This window comes from Kogia breviceps, chromosome 8 (genome assembly GCF_026419965.1).
Source record: "Kogia breviceps isolate mKogBre1 chromosome 8, mKogBre1 haplotype 1, whole genome shotgun sequence".
In the NCBI taxonomy this organism is placed as follows: domain Eukaryota; kingdom Metazoa; phylum Chordata; class Mammalia; order Artiodactyla; family Physeteridae; genus Kogia; species Kogia breviceps.
This window is the reverse complement of record NC_081317.1, coordinates 92,423,090-92,445,027: the sequence shown is the minus strand read 5'-3', so window position 1 is coordinate 92,445,027 and position 21,938 is coordinate 92,423,090. Positions and strand designations below refer to the sequence as shown.

Below are 21,938 nucleotides of genomic sequence, written 5' to 3'. Positions count from 1 at the left end.
TTGCATGATGTAGTACTGAGCTGGCCAACCTTGAACACCTCTTCTTCCAGGCCATCTGTCTGTTGCCTGTGCTTTAGTGTGGAAAGTATTTGCTGATTGCACCATTCTAGGATCTCCCTGCGGTCCACAGACCCCCGTCAGCTTCTTCTGGAAACGTCAAAACCAAGCTCCAGTTGCCTATTTCTAAACTGCAAGCTGAATGTTTCTCTTTGAATTTCTTATCCTCCCAGCCCTGCTCTGCTTGTTGGAAATCAAAATTATTTTTTTCCCTTGTCCTGGCTGGGGTTCTAGCACCTTCTCAGATCTGCAGACTTAGCATTCTTCTGATGTTCATCGCTCACTCAGGCCCCTGGATTCTTCCTCACAGTGTTGTTTGCATAGATCTCTTCATTCCTGCCTCACTGCCATCTCTGTGGGCCAGGCCCTCACAGCCTCCCTTTGGCGCCGTGCCGGTAACCTCTGAGCTATCATGGGGTTATGTAGACACCCTAGGGGTGGCACCTGTCCTCTCTTTAGGTGGGAAGGCATCAGCTCCAGGAGCAGATGGTCCAGGCCTTGGTGTGGACACCCTGACACCTCTCACATTGTTACTGGAATAGGGGGAAGGAGGTTATGCAGTAATAGACGTTAAGGTGTTTGGTATTGCCTCTGTGTCCATCTGTCTGTCCCTGTTTGACTGTCAGACATTGAGCAAGTTGACATCCCTGGGTCTGTGTTTCTCTATCTGTGCAATAAGGAGATTGATTAGAAGAGGGTAAGCAAATAGGGTTCACTGCCAACTCCAGCCTATTGGAAAGGCCCCCTAAGGGCTGGGTCAGGAAGGATTTAGAGAGAACCATGGCTTTTGGGAAAGGGTGCTATGGTTGATTGGTAACGCCCGCAGTGGGCCCAGGAGAGGGGAGGGGAAGCACGTGTGGAGTGTGGTCACTGTCCCTGGGCTAGGTGTTCTTGAGGCATGACCTCTGCTCTGCACTTCCTTGGCAGTCCTGGTGGAACCGAATGTCCAATCGGTTCCGGAAGCTCAAACTGATGCAGACACTGCCCCGTGGGCTGTCCAGCAACCAGCCATTGCCCTTCTGTGATGAGCCAGAGCCAGCACTGGACTCCACAATGAGGGCGCCCCCCCTAGACAAGACGAGCCGCTCTGGGCTCCCCGACGTGACCCCCACGACCAAAGACAATGGTAAGAAGAAGTTGCATGTGTGGTAGATTTCCAGAATGGTCAAACCCTGAACCTTTTTGCCCTCATCCTCTTCCCTTTGTCCCACCTCCTGGGCTGATGCCAGAGGTGAGATGCTGTTGGAATGTGACACTGGGGCAGAGTGGCTAGTCTGGCAAAGAAGGGACATAATTGCTGCCAGTGTGGTAGAATGGGGAAGCTGGTGGCACGAGTCCCAGGCTCCTGTCTCTCATGCCCTGTTGAGAGACCACTGGCCAGTCACTGCCTCTCTCTTGCCTTCGGTCAGTGATTTTCCCACCTGCCGAATGTGATTGTTCTTGCACTGACAGTGTTTTGAAATAGAGTGAATTACCAGGGTTGGGCTGGGGGTAGTGAGCTCCCCACCACTGGAGGTATTCAACAGATTGGATGACTTTGCCAGGGCACTGAAAGAGATTCCCACACTGATTGGGACATCAATTAGATCAGATCCCTTCTAACAGTCAGACTTCCCACACCCAGACTAGATCCTTTGGCACCACTGATTGAGACAGACTATTGAGCTGGAGGTACCGCTGTCTGACCCAGCATGACAGTGGTTTATGGAAAAGCTGAAAACACGCTCTAAGATACCTTTTAAGTGCTTTCCTTCTATTCAGATATAGAATACCAATTATTATTAAATATTTAATCACTCAGGAGAGTTGGTTTTCCAGGATGAAGGCTGACCTGGTCACTTGTCCTCATGCCATGAACTCTTTGCGGGGGGGTCATTTCAGGAAACTTCTATTTGTTTCTCAGGTCCTGGGAGCACAAGAGGAGAAAAGGAAGATGTGTTATTGACAACCATGGTGAGTGTGGGGCTTTTCTAAAAGCATTTCAGGTCTCTACCAATCGTTAGGGGATTGATTTCTAAGGAGGGATGTAGAAGTTTGTCGTTCTCTGTGGTAGTTACAGATGGGGTCGATATCAAAAGGTGTAACAGTGGGTATATTTTGTCACCGAGAAATCAGGACAGATGCCAGCCCTAAATTGCAGGTAAGGCTATGCTGGTGCTTAGCAGCCAGAGGTAATCCCCGATCATGTTCTCAGGGAGGCAGTACTGAGAACAGGGGCCTTGTAGGGATAGGAATTGATGGGTGACATTGAACTCACCATTTTGGTTATGGAAAGCCAAGGAGAGAGGAGTCAAAGAGGAGGGTATGTTTCCAGCCTGAGAGAGGCCTCAGTTTCGTCATCTATAAATTAGAGATGTATCAGGATTAGGTTCAGCTATGAGTAACAGAAAATCCCCAATAACTGGCATAACTATATGACAGCATCACATTTCTGTCAAGTAAGTGAAGTTCAAGACTAGTTCATTGTTCCGTGGAGTTTGGGACCTAGGTTCCTTTTACCTGTTGGTCTCCCAGCCATGGCTACTACTACCAAGGTCACCTTTTGGTCCAAGATGGCTGCCAGAGCTCTGTCCATTACTACCTCATTCCAGCTGACAGGAAAGATGCGGGGAGAAGAGGTGACCGTAGGCACCTGCCAGGTGTCTTTAAAGAAGTTTCCTGGAAACTCACACATCACTTTTGCTTACATTAAATGGGCCAGAATTTAGTCACATGGCCCATTCACACTGCACAGGAGGCTGGGAAATGAAGTCTTTGCTCTGAGTGGTCATGTGCCCATCTAAATATCAGGTGTATCTGCTGAGGAAGATATTGAGGATGGACATTAGGTGATAGCTAGCCTTCTCTAACTTAGGGGATGCTATCTCATGTTTGTGGTTTTTAAATGAGATCATCCCCAGGAAGTTCTTAACATAGTGGCTGGCCCAAAATGAGCTCTCATTTATCTACTGTGTGACCTTGGACATGTTACCTCACTTCTCTGGGCTTCATTTCTCTTCTCTGAAGTGAGAGTCTCCTGGTTGGAGTTGGGTTCAAGTCCCTTTAGCTCTGAGGCCCTAATCTGGAGGCTGGCCAGGAGAGGGCAGTATTGGAGAGAAGAAGGGAGCAGAGGAACCCCCAAAAGACTAAGCTGCCCCGGGACCTGCGGAGCCCTGACCAGGATCTGCCTGCTCTGCCCTGCTGTGTAATAGGTGTAAATTGGTGTCTGCACACTGACTGTGGGACTCGTACCGCCCGACATTTGATAATGTTATTAAATAGCAATAATTATTTTCAGTATGAAGACAGAAATGCTGTTATTGAAATTTTGGAAGATGCAGTAAAGTATAAAGAAAAATAAAATTGCCCTTGATCACACATCCAGATATAATCATGATTGACATTTTGTGGCATATATCTTTTGAGTGTTTTTCCTAATCATTTTTTCACATCTGTGAATATGATATCATGTTTTATATATAATAAACAAATACTTAACACAACACTAAGTATGTACCAGCCAAATGCTTATTAAGTATTTGCAGCACTTTACATATATTCACTCACTTAATATCCCCAACAACCATGCCAGGTCAGGCACTGTTATCTTCCCCATATTGTGCTGAACCTGGTGTATTAGCAATTTGTCATGACCGTCTTTTCTGTGTCAGAAACACTCTTTGGTCCCATCACATCCAATGGCTGCAGGATGAACATTCCATCATGGGACTGTGCCCTCATCTCTTTATCTAAGACTGACCTGCTGGGCTTTGGGGTTCCTAGTTTTTCATTGCTTTAACAGCTCTGATGAATACCCTTAGGCAGATGAGGTTGTCGAGGACCAGAGGGGACAGCCCTTATTCACGGACTCTCAGAAAAGCAGGACAGAGCCAGGGTGGGAACCCAGGCTGCCCAGCCTCCCATCGTGTTGCTCTCCTGTCCCACCTCCTCATGCCCTCTAGAGGGCACCAGTGTGCCTGCCTGCCCTGTGGCAGATGGAGGATGGCCACGGTGCTCTGCTGAGTGGGCGTTTGCAGCCATCCTTGCGGACATGCCCACCTGCCTGGCTCCCGAGACAGGTTTAGCTGTGGTATGCCCTTCCCTGCAAAGCACCATCTGGCACCAAGTTCACTGTCTTTTCTTAATTAAAGTTAGCTTGGACTGTGTGAAAGCTTTTCCTTGACAATCCACCAGTCATCATTTGTGTGGATTTTATACTGACCCCAAATCACATTTTCAAAACTTAAATTGCAGTTAAAAATGTCAGCAGTGGGAGGTGTGGCTGGAATAGGAAGGAGGTGGTGGGATGGGGGATGGGAGGGTTGGCTGGGTTCACAGAGAGCCAGCCTGGGCCTTCCAGTACCCTCATCCCCTCCTCCTGAAACCCCCAGCTCTGATCACAGCAGTGTCCTTGCAATTCTGCACGCTGGTCTTGCTCCTCTTGCCTCCAGGCCTTTCTACATTCTCTTCCCTCGGTCTGCAGTGCCCTTTCCCCCAACCTCTCTGTTGTCCTTTGGGCTCAGCTCAAGTGCCCCCCCACCCACAAGATGCCCTCTCTATCTGCAGGAAGAGGTGGCCCCTCCCCTGTGCTGCCCCATCACAGCACACGTATCACCTCTTGGGTACCCCACGACTCTCCATACTCCCCGCCCCTGTTGTGTGTTTCTGCTGTGGACAGACGCAAGAGAACCTAGGAGTTGGAGCAGAGCAGATGTGGGAATCGCTTGGTTGCTGGGAAGAGAGCTGAGGACATCATGTGGGTTTCTGGCTTGGGTGGAGGGGTAGGTAGTGCTGCCGTTCTCTGAGAAGCAGGGGAAACCTGGAGTCTTCCTCGCAGAGCCGGGAGCCCTCTTGGAGCTTGCCTAACCCACAGCCTGTCTTTTTCAGCTTCGGAATGGAGCCCCCTTCACCAGACTCCCAAGCGACAAGCTGAAGGCAGTCATCCCCCCTTTCTTACCCCCTTCCAGCTTTGAGCTGTGGAGCTCGGATCGGTCCCGGACATGTCACAACAGGAAGGCAGACCCCATGAAGACTGTGCGGCCCCAGAGAGCCAGCAGGGGGCAGCCTATGGGCGGCGGGAGCACAGACACCGTAAGTTGTCCAGCTGACATGCTTTACACGTCACCACTCACTGACATTGTGATGTGTTGCAGGCAGAAGGGACCTGGGACCCACTAATCCGGGGGGCTGAAGATTTTTTTTTTTTTTTTTTTTTTTTGCGGTACGCGGGCCTCTCACTGTTGTGGCCTCTCCCGTTGGGGAGCACAGGCTCCGGACGCACAGGCTCAGCGGCCATGGCCCACGGGCCCAGCCGCTCCGCGGCATGTGGGATCTTCCTGGACCGGGACACGATCCCGTGTCCCCCGCACCGGCAGGCGGACTCGCAACCACTGCGCCACCAGGGAAGCCCCTGAAGCTTTTTATTCTCTTTTAAATGAGTGATATTCTTTTGTCTAATGAAACCCTACCAAAGAACTTAATAATGTAAGCAGATTAAAATGTTAGAGTGAATGGAGTGAAAATGGTAGTCCCCCTCCCTGGAACACAGGTTGAAGACCTGATCTAATTCACCCTTCCCTTTAGTAGATGAGGAAAGAGCCCAGAGAAGGGAAGTCAGTTGCTGAAGGTCACCCAGCCAAGTTGGGGCGGGGATGCTGGGACCAGAAATCAAGTTCTTGGCCTCTAATCAAGTTCCATACTACATTGCACAGGTCCAGGACCAAGCTCAACACTGGGAGGCAACTATGTGTGCTAATAGTATTCTCTTGCAACCAGAAAGTGTGACTTGTCTCCTTTTGACCACAGTAGTTTCTGACTTTGTGGCCCTCAGTGTGTCTCTGTGATATACTGAGGTAGTCCCTCTCGTTGTGGGAGCTGATCTCCATATGTATAGACTGTAAACAATGTAGGTACAGTAAATGGGCAAACCGAGGACAGGGATTTAGGACCTGACCCTGCTGCTTTGTGTCAAGTGATTGGAGAACCTCAGGGCCCCCGTCTCTGTCTGACCCCCAATGCTTGCTGCTGCCTCCCTGGACTGTTGTAATACCAAATCACTAGTTGGAAACCAAGGGCCTGGTGGCTGGAGGTACTCAGAAATGGACAGAGTGGGTTTACATTAGTCCACCACATGGGAGCAGGTGGGTGACCTGTGGGAAACAACGTGACAGGTGCTCAGCCTGAGTTAATGGTCGGTCAAGTTGTCAGCTAGATAGATGTGAACTGCCGTCCCTTGGGGGACTCCTAGCAGGATGAGCACCGGTGGGCAAGGACATGCCAGTGGATGTAAGCACCGGCTGGCACGGGCCAGCTGAACTCCAGGTCCCTCACCACTGTGATCTATGCATCAGGAGGAATGAACAGCAAACCCTAACTGTGATATCCACCTTGTTCTTGCAGACTCCCGTCAGGCCAGTTAAATTTCCATCTCTCTCCAGAAGCCCAGCCTCTCCCGCCAATTCTGGAAACTTCAACCACTCACCTCATTCTTCTGGTGGCTCCAGTGGGGTAGGAGGCATGAGCAGGCACGGTGGGGAGCTGCACAACCGCTCAGGTGGGTACCTAGGCAGGCCACTCCGGGGAGGTGGGAAGATCCCTTGGGGTTGAGGGTGTGAACTGGGGACAGTCCTAGAGACTACTGCATACAACCTGTCTTTCTCATTGATGTGCCTAAAGGATTTTTCAGTGAATTCACAATTCATAGTTTCTTCTATGCATTTTCTTAGGGCAGGGGAGGGGAAGAAATAGTCTATAATGCTTTATTTTCCTGGAAAATTTTACAAGAGACTAAGAGAAATACATGGTGTTTTTGCGGTATTTAAAATCCTTGAAGATGAAACCTTAGATATCTTCTCATCCTGACCCTTCAATGAACGGATGAGGAAACTGAAGCTAAGAGTGGGTGTCAGATTTGCCCAGAGACACACAGCAGATTTCCCCAGAGACAATTAAGACTCAAAGCAAATTGCCCCACAGTTATTTTGGGCTTATTGGCATACTTTCTTTTTCTTTAATTTTAAATTTTTTCACATCATTACATTTGTTTACCATATTCTTCCAGCAAATATTGTTGACTACTTATTAGATGTGAGGCAACGTCTAGGCGATAGAGCATTTAGCAATAAAAAATTCAAAGTCAGTTCTGTAGGAAGTTGTATTCTGGTATAAACAGGTAATTTTTAAAAAATCTGATGATAGTAAATACTATAAAAAACAAAACAAAACACCAGAATATGGGAGTAGGTAATGAGGCTGGTTACAGGGTATTTTCTAGTCCTCCCCAAGGGCATCCAGGATTAACCAAAGCCAGCTTTGCAGGAAGGCACCCTGCTTTATGTCATTACATAAGGAATGCATGCTTCTTATGGAAAAGCTTGAAAACCAGATAAAGGAAAAAAAAAAAAAGAAGAAGTATAATCTCACCCACTAGGGATCATTGTTAACATTTTGGTGTATATCTTCGGAAAGTACTTTAATGCATATTTATGAAAGCATAATCATAATTTATTAAGCACTTACTCTGTGCCAGGCACAGTGCCCTTTAACTAGGTTATCTCCTTCAGTCCTCCAACAACCTGTGAGGTGTCCTTTCCACTTTACAGAGTAGGGAACTGGGACTCGGGGAAGTTAAATAACTCACCCAGGGTCACACAGCTGCGAAGTAGCAGAGCCAGGACCTGCACGCAGCAGGCTGACTTCCCAGTATAGTCTGCTCTGTAACTTTCTTCCTCTTTGTACCCATTACCGTGTTGTAAACACCTCTTTATGCCAATACACATGTAGCTACAGCATCTTTTAAATAACCAAACAGCCTTCCACTCATATGAGGTGTCAGTTTTAATTCACCAGTTCCCTCTTGTTGAAGACCAAGGCTGTTCTAGATTTTTGCTCTCGTAGATCCCACTCTAAGTAATGGCTCCATAGCTCTGCACTTGCCTGCTTGCTTAGTGATTTGCTTAATGTAAGTGCCGTTGAATCAGGGTGGCGGGGTCAGTGGGTTTGCCTATTTTTGAAGCTTTACACTTTGCCCTCCAGAATGGCTTTACAGCAGTGCCTGCCACCTAGTAAGTGCTCTATAAATGTTAATTATCAGTGTTCTCCCTCTAGTGCCCTCCCGCACTCTGGGTATCATCACTTTCACCTTTTCCTTCGTAATAATTCAAGGTTGCTGGTAGGTTTGGGGAAACAGAGAGGGAACTTGGCAGTCGGGATTCAGTCAGGGAAGCTGACCCCCTGAGTATTATGGAGTGAGAAACTTACTGACACAACTGTGGGAGTAGCTGGGGGTGTAGAGATCCAGAAGCGGGGGCTGGATGATGGCAGAGGAGCCCTGGCGTGGCAGCATGTGGAGCTGCTGGCAGGTGCTGCAGCGGGGCTGCTGGGTGAACCCAGGGCAATGCGTGCTGTCTGTGCCCGCTGGTGGCTGACTGAACCGGCCGTGGCTCGGGGGAAAGCGAGAACAAACTGGAGCCTTGACGGCCGTCCACCTGCCAGTTGTCATGCACAGTCCCCCCGTGGTTAGCCCTGACCCAGAGCCAGGGGCAGGGGTCTGGGAAACGGGGCTCTGGCTCAGCCAGGTCGGCACCTGATGTCCACCGCCCACACTGCAGTGCTCTGGACCCAGGCAGTCATTCCTATTCCTGTTTCCTCAGGTGGCAGCATAGACAGTGTTCTGTCCCAGATCGCTGCCCAGAGGAAAAAAGCAGCTGGATTATCTGAGCAGAAGCCCAGCCATCAGTCAAGTCCTGTTGGGCCAGCACCTGGCTCCAGCCCATCTGAGCTCCTGGTCTCCTCTGCAGGCGGCAGTGTTCCTGGTGGCAAGGTGCTTGTTCTGTTTCCGTCTGCTCCTCTGACGCTCACGGGTCCTGTTCTACCATGGTCCACGCCTGGGGAGCACAGGCGGTGCCCCCGTTGTGGGATAGGACTAAACCTCCCATCTGGCCACACCTGGGCTTTCTGAGAAGGGTGGTTGCCGAGATCATACCCTGTGCCCTTGGTCTCCTGCACACAGTGTTCACCTCTCGCCTGATCTCCAGGAGACCTCCAGGTGGGAGGGGTGCCAAGGTGTGATGCCAGGGTGAGCACTAAGTTCTCCAGCCCTGTACTGGTCATCCAGCCTCACACGGCACGTGTTTTTGTTCACTGATTTAGAGCAAACGGGTTCAGAGTGTGGGTTCAGGAGCAACTGCCTGGGTTCTAATTGCAGCCTCACACTTTAGCATTTAGAATAGGGCTGGTACCTGGTATGCCTGTGTAAGTGTCAGCTCTTCCTGTTGACAGTCGTAGCAGTAGTATTTGTACTCCTTCCTTATGCATCCACTGTCCACATCTTTGGAGCATCTGCTCTGTGCCTGGCACTTCCAGCAGTGAGGATCCAGCAGTGAACCAGGGGTTTGGTGACCGTTCTCAGGATGTCACTACAGACACAGCCGTCTCACACTGGTGTGGTAAGGTCTGTCGTGGAGAGGGGAGGATGCTGTGGGGGCATGGCTGGGTTTCTGCCGAGGCTTGAGGGTGTCAGTGACATCTAGACAGGGCTCTGAAGGATGAAGTGCCAGATGAAAGGGGCAAGGGTGGGGCAAGGGGGAGACTGTCCCAGGGTGAGGGGACGGCACGTGCAGAGTGCCAGAGATGAGATTGTGGTGTAGGAAAGGAGCCAAAGGAAGGTTGGTGGGCAGGACAGAGCCAGGGCCTCACCTCCCTACTCTGGCACCTTTCCTCCATTAGTGCAGCCCCAGAGCAGTCACCACGTTGGTAGCAAACTGTGGGATTTGCAATGCGTGGACAACCCCACATGCCTCTGGGAGGGGAGGTCTTCCAATGTCTTCAGAATCTGCCCCCTCCACCTCCTGAGTCCCTCCTCTGGGGCTGATTAATGGAGTGAGCCCCCAGAGTGTGGGTTCCTAGTCATGAGCGTGAACTGGCTCCTTTACCAGATGGCTCTCCAGGTGCCCCACAGTGGGGCAGTATAGCCCATTTCCTCCTCTGAGAGGACCCCAAGTCCAGGCACAACACCACTCTTCATCTTATTTTCTAGATGTCTTAAGCTTTCTCTCTGAGAAAAGTTAGATCGTCTGAAGGCCTCACCCTTGGACCTTTGCCCAGAAGTGCCTCCAGAGATTGATGTCTTAATGGATGTATGAGAAATAGTCTTTATTTTCTGCCCAACCACTGTTGGTTATACAACTCTTTTTGTTATTCAGAGTCCCTTACGCAGTTGGACCTGTGTAATTAGTTTCTGTACAATATAACTCCAGAAAAAATTTCTCTCTATACATTAGCATATTTTCTATTATGTTCAAAATTACTTGTGTAATAGGATTTATGTAATTAAGTTCCTTTTAGAATTCAGCCTCTATGGAAAAATGTCTCTACTGATACTTCAATACATTTTATTTCATCAGTAAGAATTCTATAATTAGCATATTTTACTTTTTGCCTTTGCTGCTAGGAAACTCAGCTACTCATTAAGGTAAATCTGCTACTCTAGAATTTTGATATAGTTTTCCTCTTCTCTGTTGTCTAAAATTTTCTGTTTCTATTTTGATGGTCTTATTAGATGTGTTATATATTGTTAGCTTCCTTTAATTGGTGTTGGAAATAGGGAGGCATCTAAGTTATAAATTATATTAACTATTACCTCACTTGGATGCACCTATCCTATTTAATCTATATACAAGTGTGTTCTGATGAAAGGAAATTGTGTCTAAAGATGCACTCAGGAAACAGAAGCCTGGGGAAACGATTCAGTTTAATGATCACCTGATATTCTTAACATAAGAATATGCTGTAATCCTGGGGAGCTATTTAAAAATTCAGATTACTGGGTTCCACACAGCATAACTGAATGAAACTCTTAGGGTAGGGTTAGGGGAATCTGTTTTTCTCCCCAGAGAGTGTTGCAGCCAGCCCAGCCCAAGTTCTTAGAAACCACTGCCCTAAACCAAAGGACACAGGAGTGGGCTTTCTGTCAAAGGCTCCAGCAGCAAAATGGAGACCTGAAGTGCTTTTCAAAGACTCCTTTAGGAAGAATTAGAAATTAGTATTCAAAATATGAGTCTCCTGAATCTGGGTTTTGTACTTTGCTTAAAACAAGCACCACTGCGATGGTGGGATATTTGTAAGGCATGGCTTCTCACGTGAAGTGTGCCTTTGGAGACACAGAATTGGGGGGAGTGGGATCAGAGTATGCTTCAACACTTCCCAGATCTCAGGAAGCCCAAAGGCCCACTGGGAATATCAGCTTTCTATTCCCATCCGAAAGCACAGTGGTTTAAAACAGAAAGCATTTCTTTTGCTTGCAAATCTGTGGCTGGGCAGTTTAGTCTTGACTTAGCTAGGCAGTTCTTCTGGTCTGAGGGGATCACTTAGATGTTTGGCTTTTGGCTGGGGTGACCAAAAAAACAGGGCCATGTATGTCCACAGCAAGCTTGGGTATGTTCTAATGGCACCAGTCAAAGGCATAAGTTGAAAACCAATCAAGTAACCAAGTCATCACACCCACTGCAGGAGACCACACAGAGTTACATAGCAAAGGGTATTGATCCAGGGAGGGGTGGAGATGATGCCATTACATGATCAATCTGCCACACTGGGGATGAGAGGAATAGTTCAAATATTTCAGAACATCCCAAATTTTACATTTATCTGCTCCCTCCCCAATAATGCTGCACACAAGGCCTAGAGTATTGTGTTTCTTTGCTCTTGGCTGGGATAGATCTGTTTCTTAGGGATATACCAGTTATCTCCTGATTAACCAGAAGCTTTATTATGGAATGTCTGTCTTTATAGAAAAAGCAGAAGGAAGAATTCATTAATAATATAGGCAGCTTATTGACAAAGTCTTTTAAAACGTAAGAAAGGGACTTCTTTTTCCACTCTGGGGTGTAGTTAGCTTGAAGGAGCATTAAAGGCCTAGCAGAAGGAAAGGTGTACCCATTTCCAGGCAGGAAAACTATTTGTCATGGTCTCTACTATTCTAAATGAGATGTCCAATTTTTAGCATAAAATATAAGACGTACAAAAAGGCAAGAAACACCACACTCCCAAGAGATAAGGCAGTCATCAGAATCTGATGTAGATGTGAAACAGGTTTTGGAATTATGTGATAGGAAATTTAAAAGAACTACAATTAATATGTTAAAGGCTCTAGTGGAAAATTTGAACAGCATGCAAGATCCTATGAGTAACAATTTCAGCAGAGAAATGGAAACTATAAGAAAGAATCAAATGGAAATGCTAGAAATAGAAAACATGTAACAGAGATGAGAAATGCTTCTGATGGGCTCCTCAGTAGACCTGACACAGCCAAGGAAAGAATCAGTGAACCTGAAGATTGGGCAATAGAGATTACCCAAACTGAAACACAAAGTAAAAAAAGAAGTTAAAGCAAAAGAAAAAAAGCAGAGTACTCAAAAGCTGTGAGATAATATCAAATACACTCACATACAAGTAATTGGAACCCCTGAAGAAAGAGAGAGAATGGTGGTGCAGGCGGAATATATATGTATTTTTTAATGACCAAGAATTTCTCCCCAAATTAATGACAGATGCCAAACCATAGGTCCAGGAAGTTCAGAGAACACTAAATGGGATAAATACCCAAAAAAGAACACTTTGTCAGAGTAATTCACCACATTAACAGACTAAAGAATAAAATGCAGAAAAAGTACTTGGTAAAATTCAAACTCCATTCATGATCACAACTTTTGGCAAATTGAGAATTGAAAAGAAATTCCTGGACCTCATATAAGATACCTGTACTTAGCATCATACTTAATGGTGAAAGACTGAGTGCTTTCGCCTAAGATCAGGAATAAGGATGTTGTCTCTCACATCCAAGTCTCTCAACTTTGTGCCAAAAACTACAGCTAGTATAATAAGGTAAGAAACAAATAAAAGGTACACAGATTGCAAAGGAAGAAAGAAAACTATCTCTATTTTTAGATGATATGATTGTCTGCTTAGAAAACTCAAAAAAATCTACACAAAAGCTCCAAGGACTAAGAAGTGAGTTCATCAGGGTCTCAGGATACGAGGTCAATATGCAAAAGTCCCAATTGTATTTTTACACACTAGCAATGAACAATTAGAACAGTTAGACTTTTAAAATATGAAACTTAAAATATCATTTACAATACATTTGAAATGTATTATATGAAAATAAAATTATGTGAAAATGTATTATGAGAATGAAATACTTAAGTATAAATCTAATAACGTATATGCAGAATCTATAGGTTAAAAACCACAAGACATTGGTAAATCAAATAAGCTTAAATAAATAGATATCAATTTTTTTGTAATTTGATCTATAGATTAAATGTAATCCCAATTAAAATCCCAGCTAGCTCTTTTTGTAGAGATCTAGAAAGTGATTCTGAAATTTATATTTAGATGCAAAGAAACTATAATTGGCAGAAGAATTATGAAAAAGAGAATCATACTACCTAGTTTCAAGACTTACTATAAAACTACAGTACGGTATTAGGGAAGGACAGACACATAGGTCAATGGAACAGAATAGAGAGGCCAAAGAATAGTCAACTGAATTTTTTTTTTTTTTTTTTTTTACAAAGGTGCAAAGGCAATTCAACAAAGAAAGGGTAGTCTTTTCAACAAATAGTGCTGGAACAATTAAATATGCAAGAAAATGAACCTTCACATATTTCTCACAGCTAATTCAAAGATTAACTCAAAATGGATCATAGACTGAAATACAAAATGAAAAACTATAAAATTTCTAGGGGACAGTCTGTGTGACTTTGGATTTGGCAAGGAAGTTTAAGATATAGTACCAAAAGCATGATCCATAAAAAAAAATGTTAAATTCGACTTTATGAAAATTCGTATATTTTGTCTATAAGAGACAGCATTAAGAGAATGAAAAGACAAGCCACAGACTAGACAAAATATTTGTGAATCATGTATCTGATAAAGGTCTTGTATCCAGAATAAAGAACTCTCAAAACTCAACAATGAGAAAACAACCAATAAATTTTAAAATGGGCAAAGTATCTGAATAGATAGTTCATGAAAGAAAATATGCAGATGGCACATAAACATGTGAAAAGATGTTCAACATCATTATTTAGGGAATGCTACTTAAAACCACAATCAGACAGCACTCTACACCTATTATTAGACTGCCTAAAATTTGAAAAAAAAATTAAGTTACAAGTGCTGTGAGAATGTGGAGCTACTGGAATTCTCATTCATTGCTGGTGGGAATCCAAAAATGATACAGCCACCTTGAAAAAGTTTGTCAGTTTCTTATAAAACTAAACATACATATAGCATGTGACCTGGCTCTCTCACTCCTAGATATTTACCCAAATGAATTTTTTAAAACTTCTGTTTATACAAAAATCAGCTTGTGAACGTTTACAGCAGTTTTTTCATAGACACCCCAAACTAGAAACATCTCATAACAGGTGAATGTGTAAACTAACTGTGGTAACATCCATGCAATGGAATACTACTCAGCAATGGAAAAGAACACACTACTGACACATGCAGTAACTTAAATGAATCTTAGAGGCGTCATGCTGCGTCAGACAAAAAAGTGTACATATAGTTTGATTCCATTTATATGACAGTGTACAAAAGGCAAAACTATAAGGATGGAAAACAGATCAGTTATTTCCATGGGTTGAGATGGGGGGAGGGGTTGACTAGAAAGGGACAGCACAAGGGAATCTGGGGGATGATGGAACTGTTCCATATGGTACTCTGTTGGTGGATACACAACTCTACGTATTTATCAATACCTGCACAATTGTACACAACAGTTATTTTTACTGTTATGCAAATTCTAAAAAAATCAACCAGGACCTAAGGATGTACACAGACTATGACAACAGATCTAGTTGTATTACAAGTGAATGACATAACTGCAGTGTAGGAGGTGGGAGAAAACATGTAAATGGATATTGTAAGAGTAAAGACAAAAAGAACGGTACAAAAGTATTCTAGTTGATTTTTTTTAAATTGGGGTATAGTTGTTTTACAATGTTGTGTTAGTTTCTACTGTACAGCAAAGTGAAGTAGAGTTCACTGTACTATACAGCAGGTTCTCATTAGTTATCTATTTTATACATAGTAGTGTATATATGTTAATCCCAATCTCCCAATTCATCCGAGGTGTTTTTTTTTTTCTTGCAGGCGTTATGCTCTAGCAGTTGTGAAGCTACTTTACATATATATACCTTTTGTGTACATATACACTTTATATATATACTAGGGTTGAACAAGTAAGTAAATATATTATAGATAATGAGCCCAGTTTTTAACTGTCAGAGATTGAGTCAAAGGGGAAATGCTGGAACTGATCCTGTGGGTATTGGATTGGAGTCAGAGGTATCAGTATGAATCAGTATGAATGTATGCATAAATATACATATATACACAGATTGATAGACATAGGAATATACTTATTGTAGAGCTATGTGTGTATGCATGGGTTAGTAGACTTCATATATTTCCTTGCTCTGTTCACTGAGAGGACCTAGAAGCAGTGATATCCCAGTAGCCGTGAGCAACCTACTATCCAGATTTTGGTTTCTAAATAGCACCCTCCAATAAAAGGGACCAGGGCATAACAGTAGTATTGGATTATAACCCAGGGAATACATATCCACAAGCCCGTGCTGATATGAATAAATAACTGAATAAATAAATCGGGGGAGAAGGAACAAGTCTTCTGTACAGAAGAATTCCAAGTAATAAACGTGGAAGGAATAAGGGAAATAGCAAAACACCATTAGAACATCACAGTAGTAATTGCTCCAGAGAAGATGCACCAAAGAATGTTAAAATTAGCAGGGAAAACTTTTAAGAAAAAACAAAATATTTAGCTCAAAATGTCTCCCCAAATATTTATTGGTTATAAAGGGAAAAATAGTAACTTCACAATGGAGAAACCTGACAGCCAACACCTTAACTAAGTCATCAAGGCTAGCATCAGTGATAAGGTACTGATACTTTGTATCTCCTGGTGCGATGCACTGAGAATGGCATATCACCTCAGTGGTCATCAACCTCAAAATCCATAAGTAACTCTAATTATGAAAAAATAAGACACACCCAAATTGATGGACAGTCTCCAAATACCTGACCCTGACTCTTCAAAAGCGTCGAGGTCATGAAAGACAAGGCAAGACCAAGGAGTTTTCACAGATTGGAGGAGACTAAGGAGACCTAACAAGTCAATGCAGCATGGATCCTGGACCAGAATAAGAATCAGTGTAACAACCAGTGATATTTGAGTACCGTATGTAGTTTAGCTGATACTGTCCCAGTGTTCATTTCTTAGTTTACATAATTGTAAGTCTAAGAGTACTCACAAACATAGAAAACAAATTTAAGATTACCAAAGGGGGCCAGGGAGGGACAAATTAGGAGTATGGGATTAACAGATACAAACTACTATACATATAATAGATAGGCAACAAGGATTTACTGTATAGTCCCAGGAATTATACCCAATATCTTGTAATAACCTATAATGGAATATAAACTGCAAAAAAACCCTACCTGGGCTTCCCTGGTGGCGCAGTGGTTGAGAATCCGCCTGCCGATGTAGGGGACGCGGGTTTGTGCCCCAGTCTGGGAAGATCCCACATGCCGCGGAGCGGCTTGGCCCGTGAGCCATGGCCGCTGAGCCTGCGCGTCCGGAGCCTGTGTTCCGCAACGGGAGAGGCCACAACAGTGAGAGGCCCGCGTACCACACACAAAAAACAACAACAACAACAACAAGAACAAAAACACCCTACCCAAATCACTATGTTGTACACCTGAAACTAGCACAACATTGTAAATCAACTGTACTTCAATAAAATAAAGTATTTCAAAATAAGAAGGACTTTTTGTGTGCAACACACACACAAAGGAAAAATAATACGTGTTCTGTGGTGAAACATTAGAAGTGACTGGTTTAGATGAAGAAACATGGAGAGCAGAACGGGCCTTCGTTTGTAATAAGCCACACTTCCATTTTAGAGCTGGTTAACTGAGAGGTTAGGGGACTCAGCCAAGGACACAATATTGCAGCTGTAGGGGCAGGACTAGGACCCGGGTTTTCTGGCTCCTATGTGCCACTTTTTCCATCCCATTCCCTGCCTCTCTGCTCCAGGGGAGGATTTTCCTGTAACTGTTTTGATAATACTGTTTCTGCTTTGCATGTTTTGTTAAGTAGATGTCATAGTCCTGGGTAGATATCTTGTTGAGTCAGATATCCCCCGTGTTCCCTGTTGTGGGTGTCTGTCTGAATCATGTCTACCCTCCAGGTGATGGCTTATGTATTTGTCTTATTTTTTTTTAACTTTATAATCAAATTTATTAATACCCTCTGGAAATAAGAAAATATTACACATTTACACCATGAAGGATAAAGGCCTTTCTAAACTACAGACACACAGAGACAGATAATGAGGGCTTATAGCTTGGATTCTAAGATTTCAGTCACAGGTCAAGAGTAAATGCAGAAACCCCAAATCTCACCAGTCCTGGTATGAAAGAGTTGTTTTCCCTCCCAATGGGCAAAGGACTCAGTTGATTTGGGCTCAAAATTGTATTTGTCTTATTCTTTTCAGCAGAAACTGGAGACGAGCAAAAGGCCTCCGTCTGGAACTTCCACTACCTCCAAAAGCACCTCCCCCACCCTCACGCCTTCACCTTCTCCCAAAGGGCAGGCAGCCGAGTCCTCCGTGTCCTCCTCCTCATCCCACCGGCAGTCCAAGAGCAGCGGGGGCTCCAGCAGCGGCACCATCACTGATGAGGGTGAGTCCCCCGGGTCCGGAAAGCCCACCCTTTCCTCTTCACCATGGTAACCTAGCAGGTGCCCTTCTTTGCTATAGCCGTCCTAGGTCAGGTGTTTTATCGTTTTTTCAGTCAAACAAAAACACCTGTTTTTCCCCTTCCCTGATTCTACCTTGTATTTTTGTCTTCGCTGAGCTTACATACCTAAAAGGTGTATAGTAGTTTTTGAACGTAGGTGAGTTTTGTTTATACATACAAACAAACACCTGTAGAACTGCTTCTCCAACCCCAGTTATGTACCTTTCCCTGAACCTTGTACAAATCAGAATTCTGTCAGTTGCAAGGGATGGAATCTCCACTCAAACTGATTTAAGCAAAAACAATACCAAAAACTGATAATTTGTTGGCTCATATAATGGAAATATCTAGGGTGTTCTTCAGGCGTGTCTGGATCCGGGTGCTTAGGGAGTGTTTCTCTCCATGTCTCAGGTAAGCCCTCTTCAAGTGATGGCAAGGATACCCGCAGCAGCTTCATGCTTACTTCTTCTTCCTACTAACTTAGCAACCCCGGCAGAAAGAGGGCTACTTTCTTAGTAGGTCCAGCAAAATCCCAGGGGTAAAGGTCATTGTCCTGTCTTGGCTATATTTATAACAACTTGGGTTGTTTGCCCATCCTTGACTATCTCTGTGTCCCCAAGGGTGGAGCATGTCTGCCTTTGGAGCCAGTGTTGGGGTCAGGTCTGTGTGGATTGGGAGCAGGAGAGAAGTAGCTCCTCAGAGGAAAATGGAAGTGGATGGAGGGCAAGCAAAAGCAGGAGATGTAACCAGGAGAACGTTGGAACTTGCATGAGTGGGGATGATGAGGAAAGGAAGATGGACCGGGCGGCTGGGCAGGAGTGGAGGCTGTGCAGTGAGGCCCCAGATAAAGATGTGAAGATATAAAAGATAAAGGAGAGAAGAAGCTCATCCTTTAAAACTGCCCTCTGGTGTCTCCTGGGAGCAGGGATGGGGGAGGAGGGAGCAGGGCTTTGATGAGAGACGGGGCCCAGGCAGGTGCAAATCAAGGAGTATAAATCAGAGAAGGAGGAAACTCTCATTGTGTGTGTGGTCCTCACAAGCGCATTTGCAGGCATCTTGCTGCAGCTACTGGGAGGGAGTGCAGAGCAGGTTCTGCCCAGCAAGTGATAAGTTGAAATCAACTGCACAGGCTATGGTCTGTACTGAGTTGATAAATGTACACTGCCATTGGCATCTGCTTTATTTGGGGCTGCTTTTATTGTTTTGTGATATCTAGTGCAATCATTTATAAAAGCTTCAGAGATTCACTAGCAACCCCATTCCTCCCTAACTGTGTTTTCTCTTTTTTATATAATGTTTTTTTTCTTTTTCTTTTCTTTCTTTTTTTCTTTTTTTTTTGGCCACACTTTGTGGCTTGTGGGATCTTAGTTCCCCAACCAGGGATTGAACCCAGGCCCTTGGCAGTAAGAGCGTCAGCTCCTAACCACTGGACCACCAAGGAATTCCCCCTAAACTGTGTTTTCTGTGTGGAATCTTAATTTCCCTACCCATGACCTCTCCCGCCTCAGAGGCTTTCAGGAATCTAAACTCCTACAGGTTCCGTTTGGGATTTGTACCCCACCTTTTTCCAAAAAAGAGTTGAGACAGTGGATATCAGAATGCACTGTCTATGCCCACTTTGCTTCCCTCTCATTCATTATTAAAAAAAGGTTTGCAAAGCCTAGTTGGGATAAAAACAGGAGGACCTGACAGCAAATTCTTTTTAGATTACCTTCTCTGGCTTAGAAAGCCTAGTTTTCCCTCCTGGGGTTCCTGGGTCCCGAGGCAGCCAGACGCTTGTCCTTCAGGCATTAGATTATCACAGACCAGAGCCTGCAATCTATCCCCAAATAGCCATTCTTTATGATATTTTTGTGGGAAATCTGTAGCCTCAGTCAAGGACTGCATGCAAGCCTTTGCCCTGCTCATCCTCCCACCTGTGTCCATCTGTTCTTTCCTCCTGGAGGAAGTGGTGGGGCGGTGACGACGTGGCCTTCTCAGCCTCACTTTCCTTCTATGAAGGTGACTGGGGCAGGCCCTGGGTGCTGTAATCTGTGCCAGTGTCAGCATAACTCATCATCAGGCTGGGGATTCAGATACATTCCACAGAATAACATTAAATGATTGTAACGCAAGGTGGGATCAAACGTGTGTTATCAGCAAGGCATGAAGCACCATGGTGGGCTTCACTGAAGAGTGGCCCTCGTGCCGGGCCAGGAGGACTGAGAAGAGTGGGGGGCTGGGGGCCGGGAATGGTGGCCCAGAGCCGATTGTTACATTTGTAGGAAACAGTTGAGCTGGCAATTAAACACAGCTGTTTAAAGTCAAATTACAACAACAAAAATATGTGTAAAAAAAGAAGACAGGGACTTCCCCAGCAGTCCAGTGGTTAAGACTCCACACTTCCAATGCAGGGGGTGCGGGTTCGATCCCTGATCGGGGAATTAAGATCCCACCTACTACATTGTGGGGCCAAAAAGTTTTAAAAAATAAAAATGAAAATGCTTAAAAAAAAAGAAGACAAAAAAAGTCAAACTGCATGAACTTATAATTAAGCTGATTATGTTACATGTAAAGGTATGTGGCATTTAAAACAAAATATATTATTTACTAATTTTTAGTGCATTTTACTAATACCTGTTCTCTTAAGGTTCTTTATGTCTCTTTTATCTACGTGGTGGGAATAGTGTGTATTGATGTGTTACTGCTGTGCATCTTTCCCAATTCCACTTCCAGGAACATGATGTTGGTAGGTTAAAATTGACCACAATGGGGCATTTACACCACGGAAATCAGCAAATACCCACTAGGGCTTGATTTAATGTTTTAAAGAGCATCTGGATGTCATCTAGACAGAGACAATGTTAACTATACAGGTTAAACTTTAACTGTTTAACCTGTTATATTGAGAATAACATTAAAAATTGAGAAAATATTCTTCAAGGTTTTGAAAACCATTATCTGATTCAGCAAAGTTGCTCACATGAAGTTCTAACGTATGTCTTCATTATTTCATTTCATCTCACATGTTCACGTAAACGTAAGCATTAGTGAGCCTTCGTGTAGGAGCTGCACTCATTGGCTATGTCTTCAAGAGTAAAGCAAAAATCAATGAAGGCATTCAGTGAGACACCTGAAATGCAGTGAAGGCATTGGCTATATGGAATTTATAATACAGAGTATTGTGTAATTTATTATTATATGTAAATTGTGCACACACATCCTTAAATCAGTAAAATCATGTACTTATATACGTGCGTACATTCCCCCTCCCAGAAATCCAGTTGTTAAACATTTACCAGCACACAGATGTGGAGAGAGACTCGTGAAGGGAATGACAGGAGCAAAGCATGATAGGCGTCATGAACCTATGATAGATTATGTATGGGTTGGGACTCGTTTCATCTTATACATCCTAGCTCATTAGCACCTCTTCTGTGAAGCCTGTCGGGTCCCTTGGGCTGGTCAGCTGTCCTCTCTGTCCCCAGATCCCCTTATTCGTGCCCTTCACCATATACTCATCACCAGTGGGAGAAGTGGCAGAGCAGTGTGTGGCAGAAGCCTGGTAGCTAAACCACTGTGTTTGAATCCCTGCTGTGCCATGGACTAGTGGTGTGACCTCACCCGAGATATGGTACCCAGCTTTCTGTGCCTTCCTCATCTGTAAATGGGGACAGTAAGAGGGTCTACCTCATGGGGTTGTTAAGAGCAGATGCATCATCCATATAGGATGCCTGACAGTGAGCACTGTGCATCAGCTGTCATCCTTGTCATTATATCTTCCCAGCTACACTGAGTTCCTTCACAGCATGGACGTTTCCATCCTTGCATTCCCAGCATGTAGTAGGCACAGTAGTAGCCACTGTTGAATGATGAATGAGTGAATAAAAGGACCTCTGACCTCCTAACCTCCAGTCCACTCTTTTGTAAGCTGCCCCCGCTGCCCCCAGGACCTTTGCACTTGCTGTTCTCACTGCCTGGATGCTGCCTGGTGCTCTTTGCCTTGGTATCTGCACAGCTCACTCCTTCATTTACTGCTCAAATATCTCCTTCTGAGAGGCCTTCCCTGACCACCCTATATAAAACAA

The 21,938-nt window shown here is 44.6% G+C and overlaps 1 protein-coding gene across 3 annotated transcripts in view; it reads left to right on the top strand.

Moving 5' to 3' along the window:
* The window catches only part of ANKS6 (ankyrin repeat and sterile alpha motif domain containing 6), a 61,993-nt gene that overhangs the window by 17,680 nt on the left and 22,375 nt on the right, over positions 1–21,938 (top strand). For 2 of the 3 annotated variants that reach the window (XM_067039758.1, XM_059070979.2), the window contains exons 7-12: positions 985–1,183; positions 1,961–2,010; positions 4,924–5,127; positions 6,436–6,589; positions 8,688–8,857; positions 17,631–17,814. In XM_067039758.1, coding sequence (XP_066895859.1) covers positions 985–1,183; positions 1,961–2,010; positions 4,924–5,127; positions 6,436–6,589; positions 8,688–8,857; positions 17,631–17,814 — 961 coding nt within the window. Of the gene's footprint in view, positions 1–984; positions 1,184–1,960; positions 2,011–4,923; positions 5,128–6,435; positions 6,590–8,687; positions 8,858–17,627; positions 17,815–21,938 lie in introns of all 3 variants that reach the window. The other variant, XM_059070978.2, reaches the window with a different exon arrangement.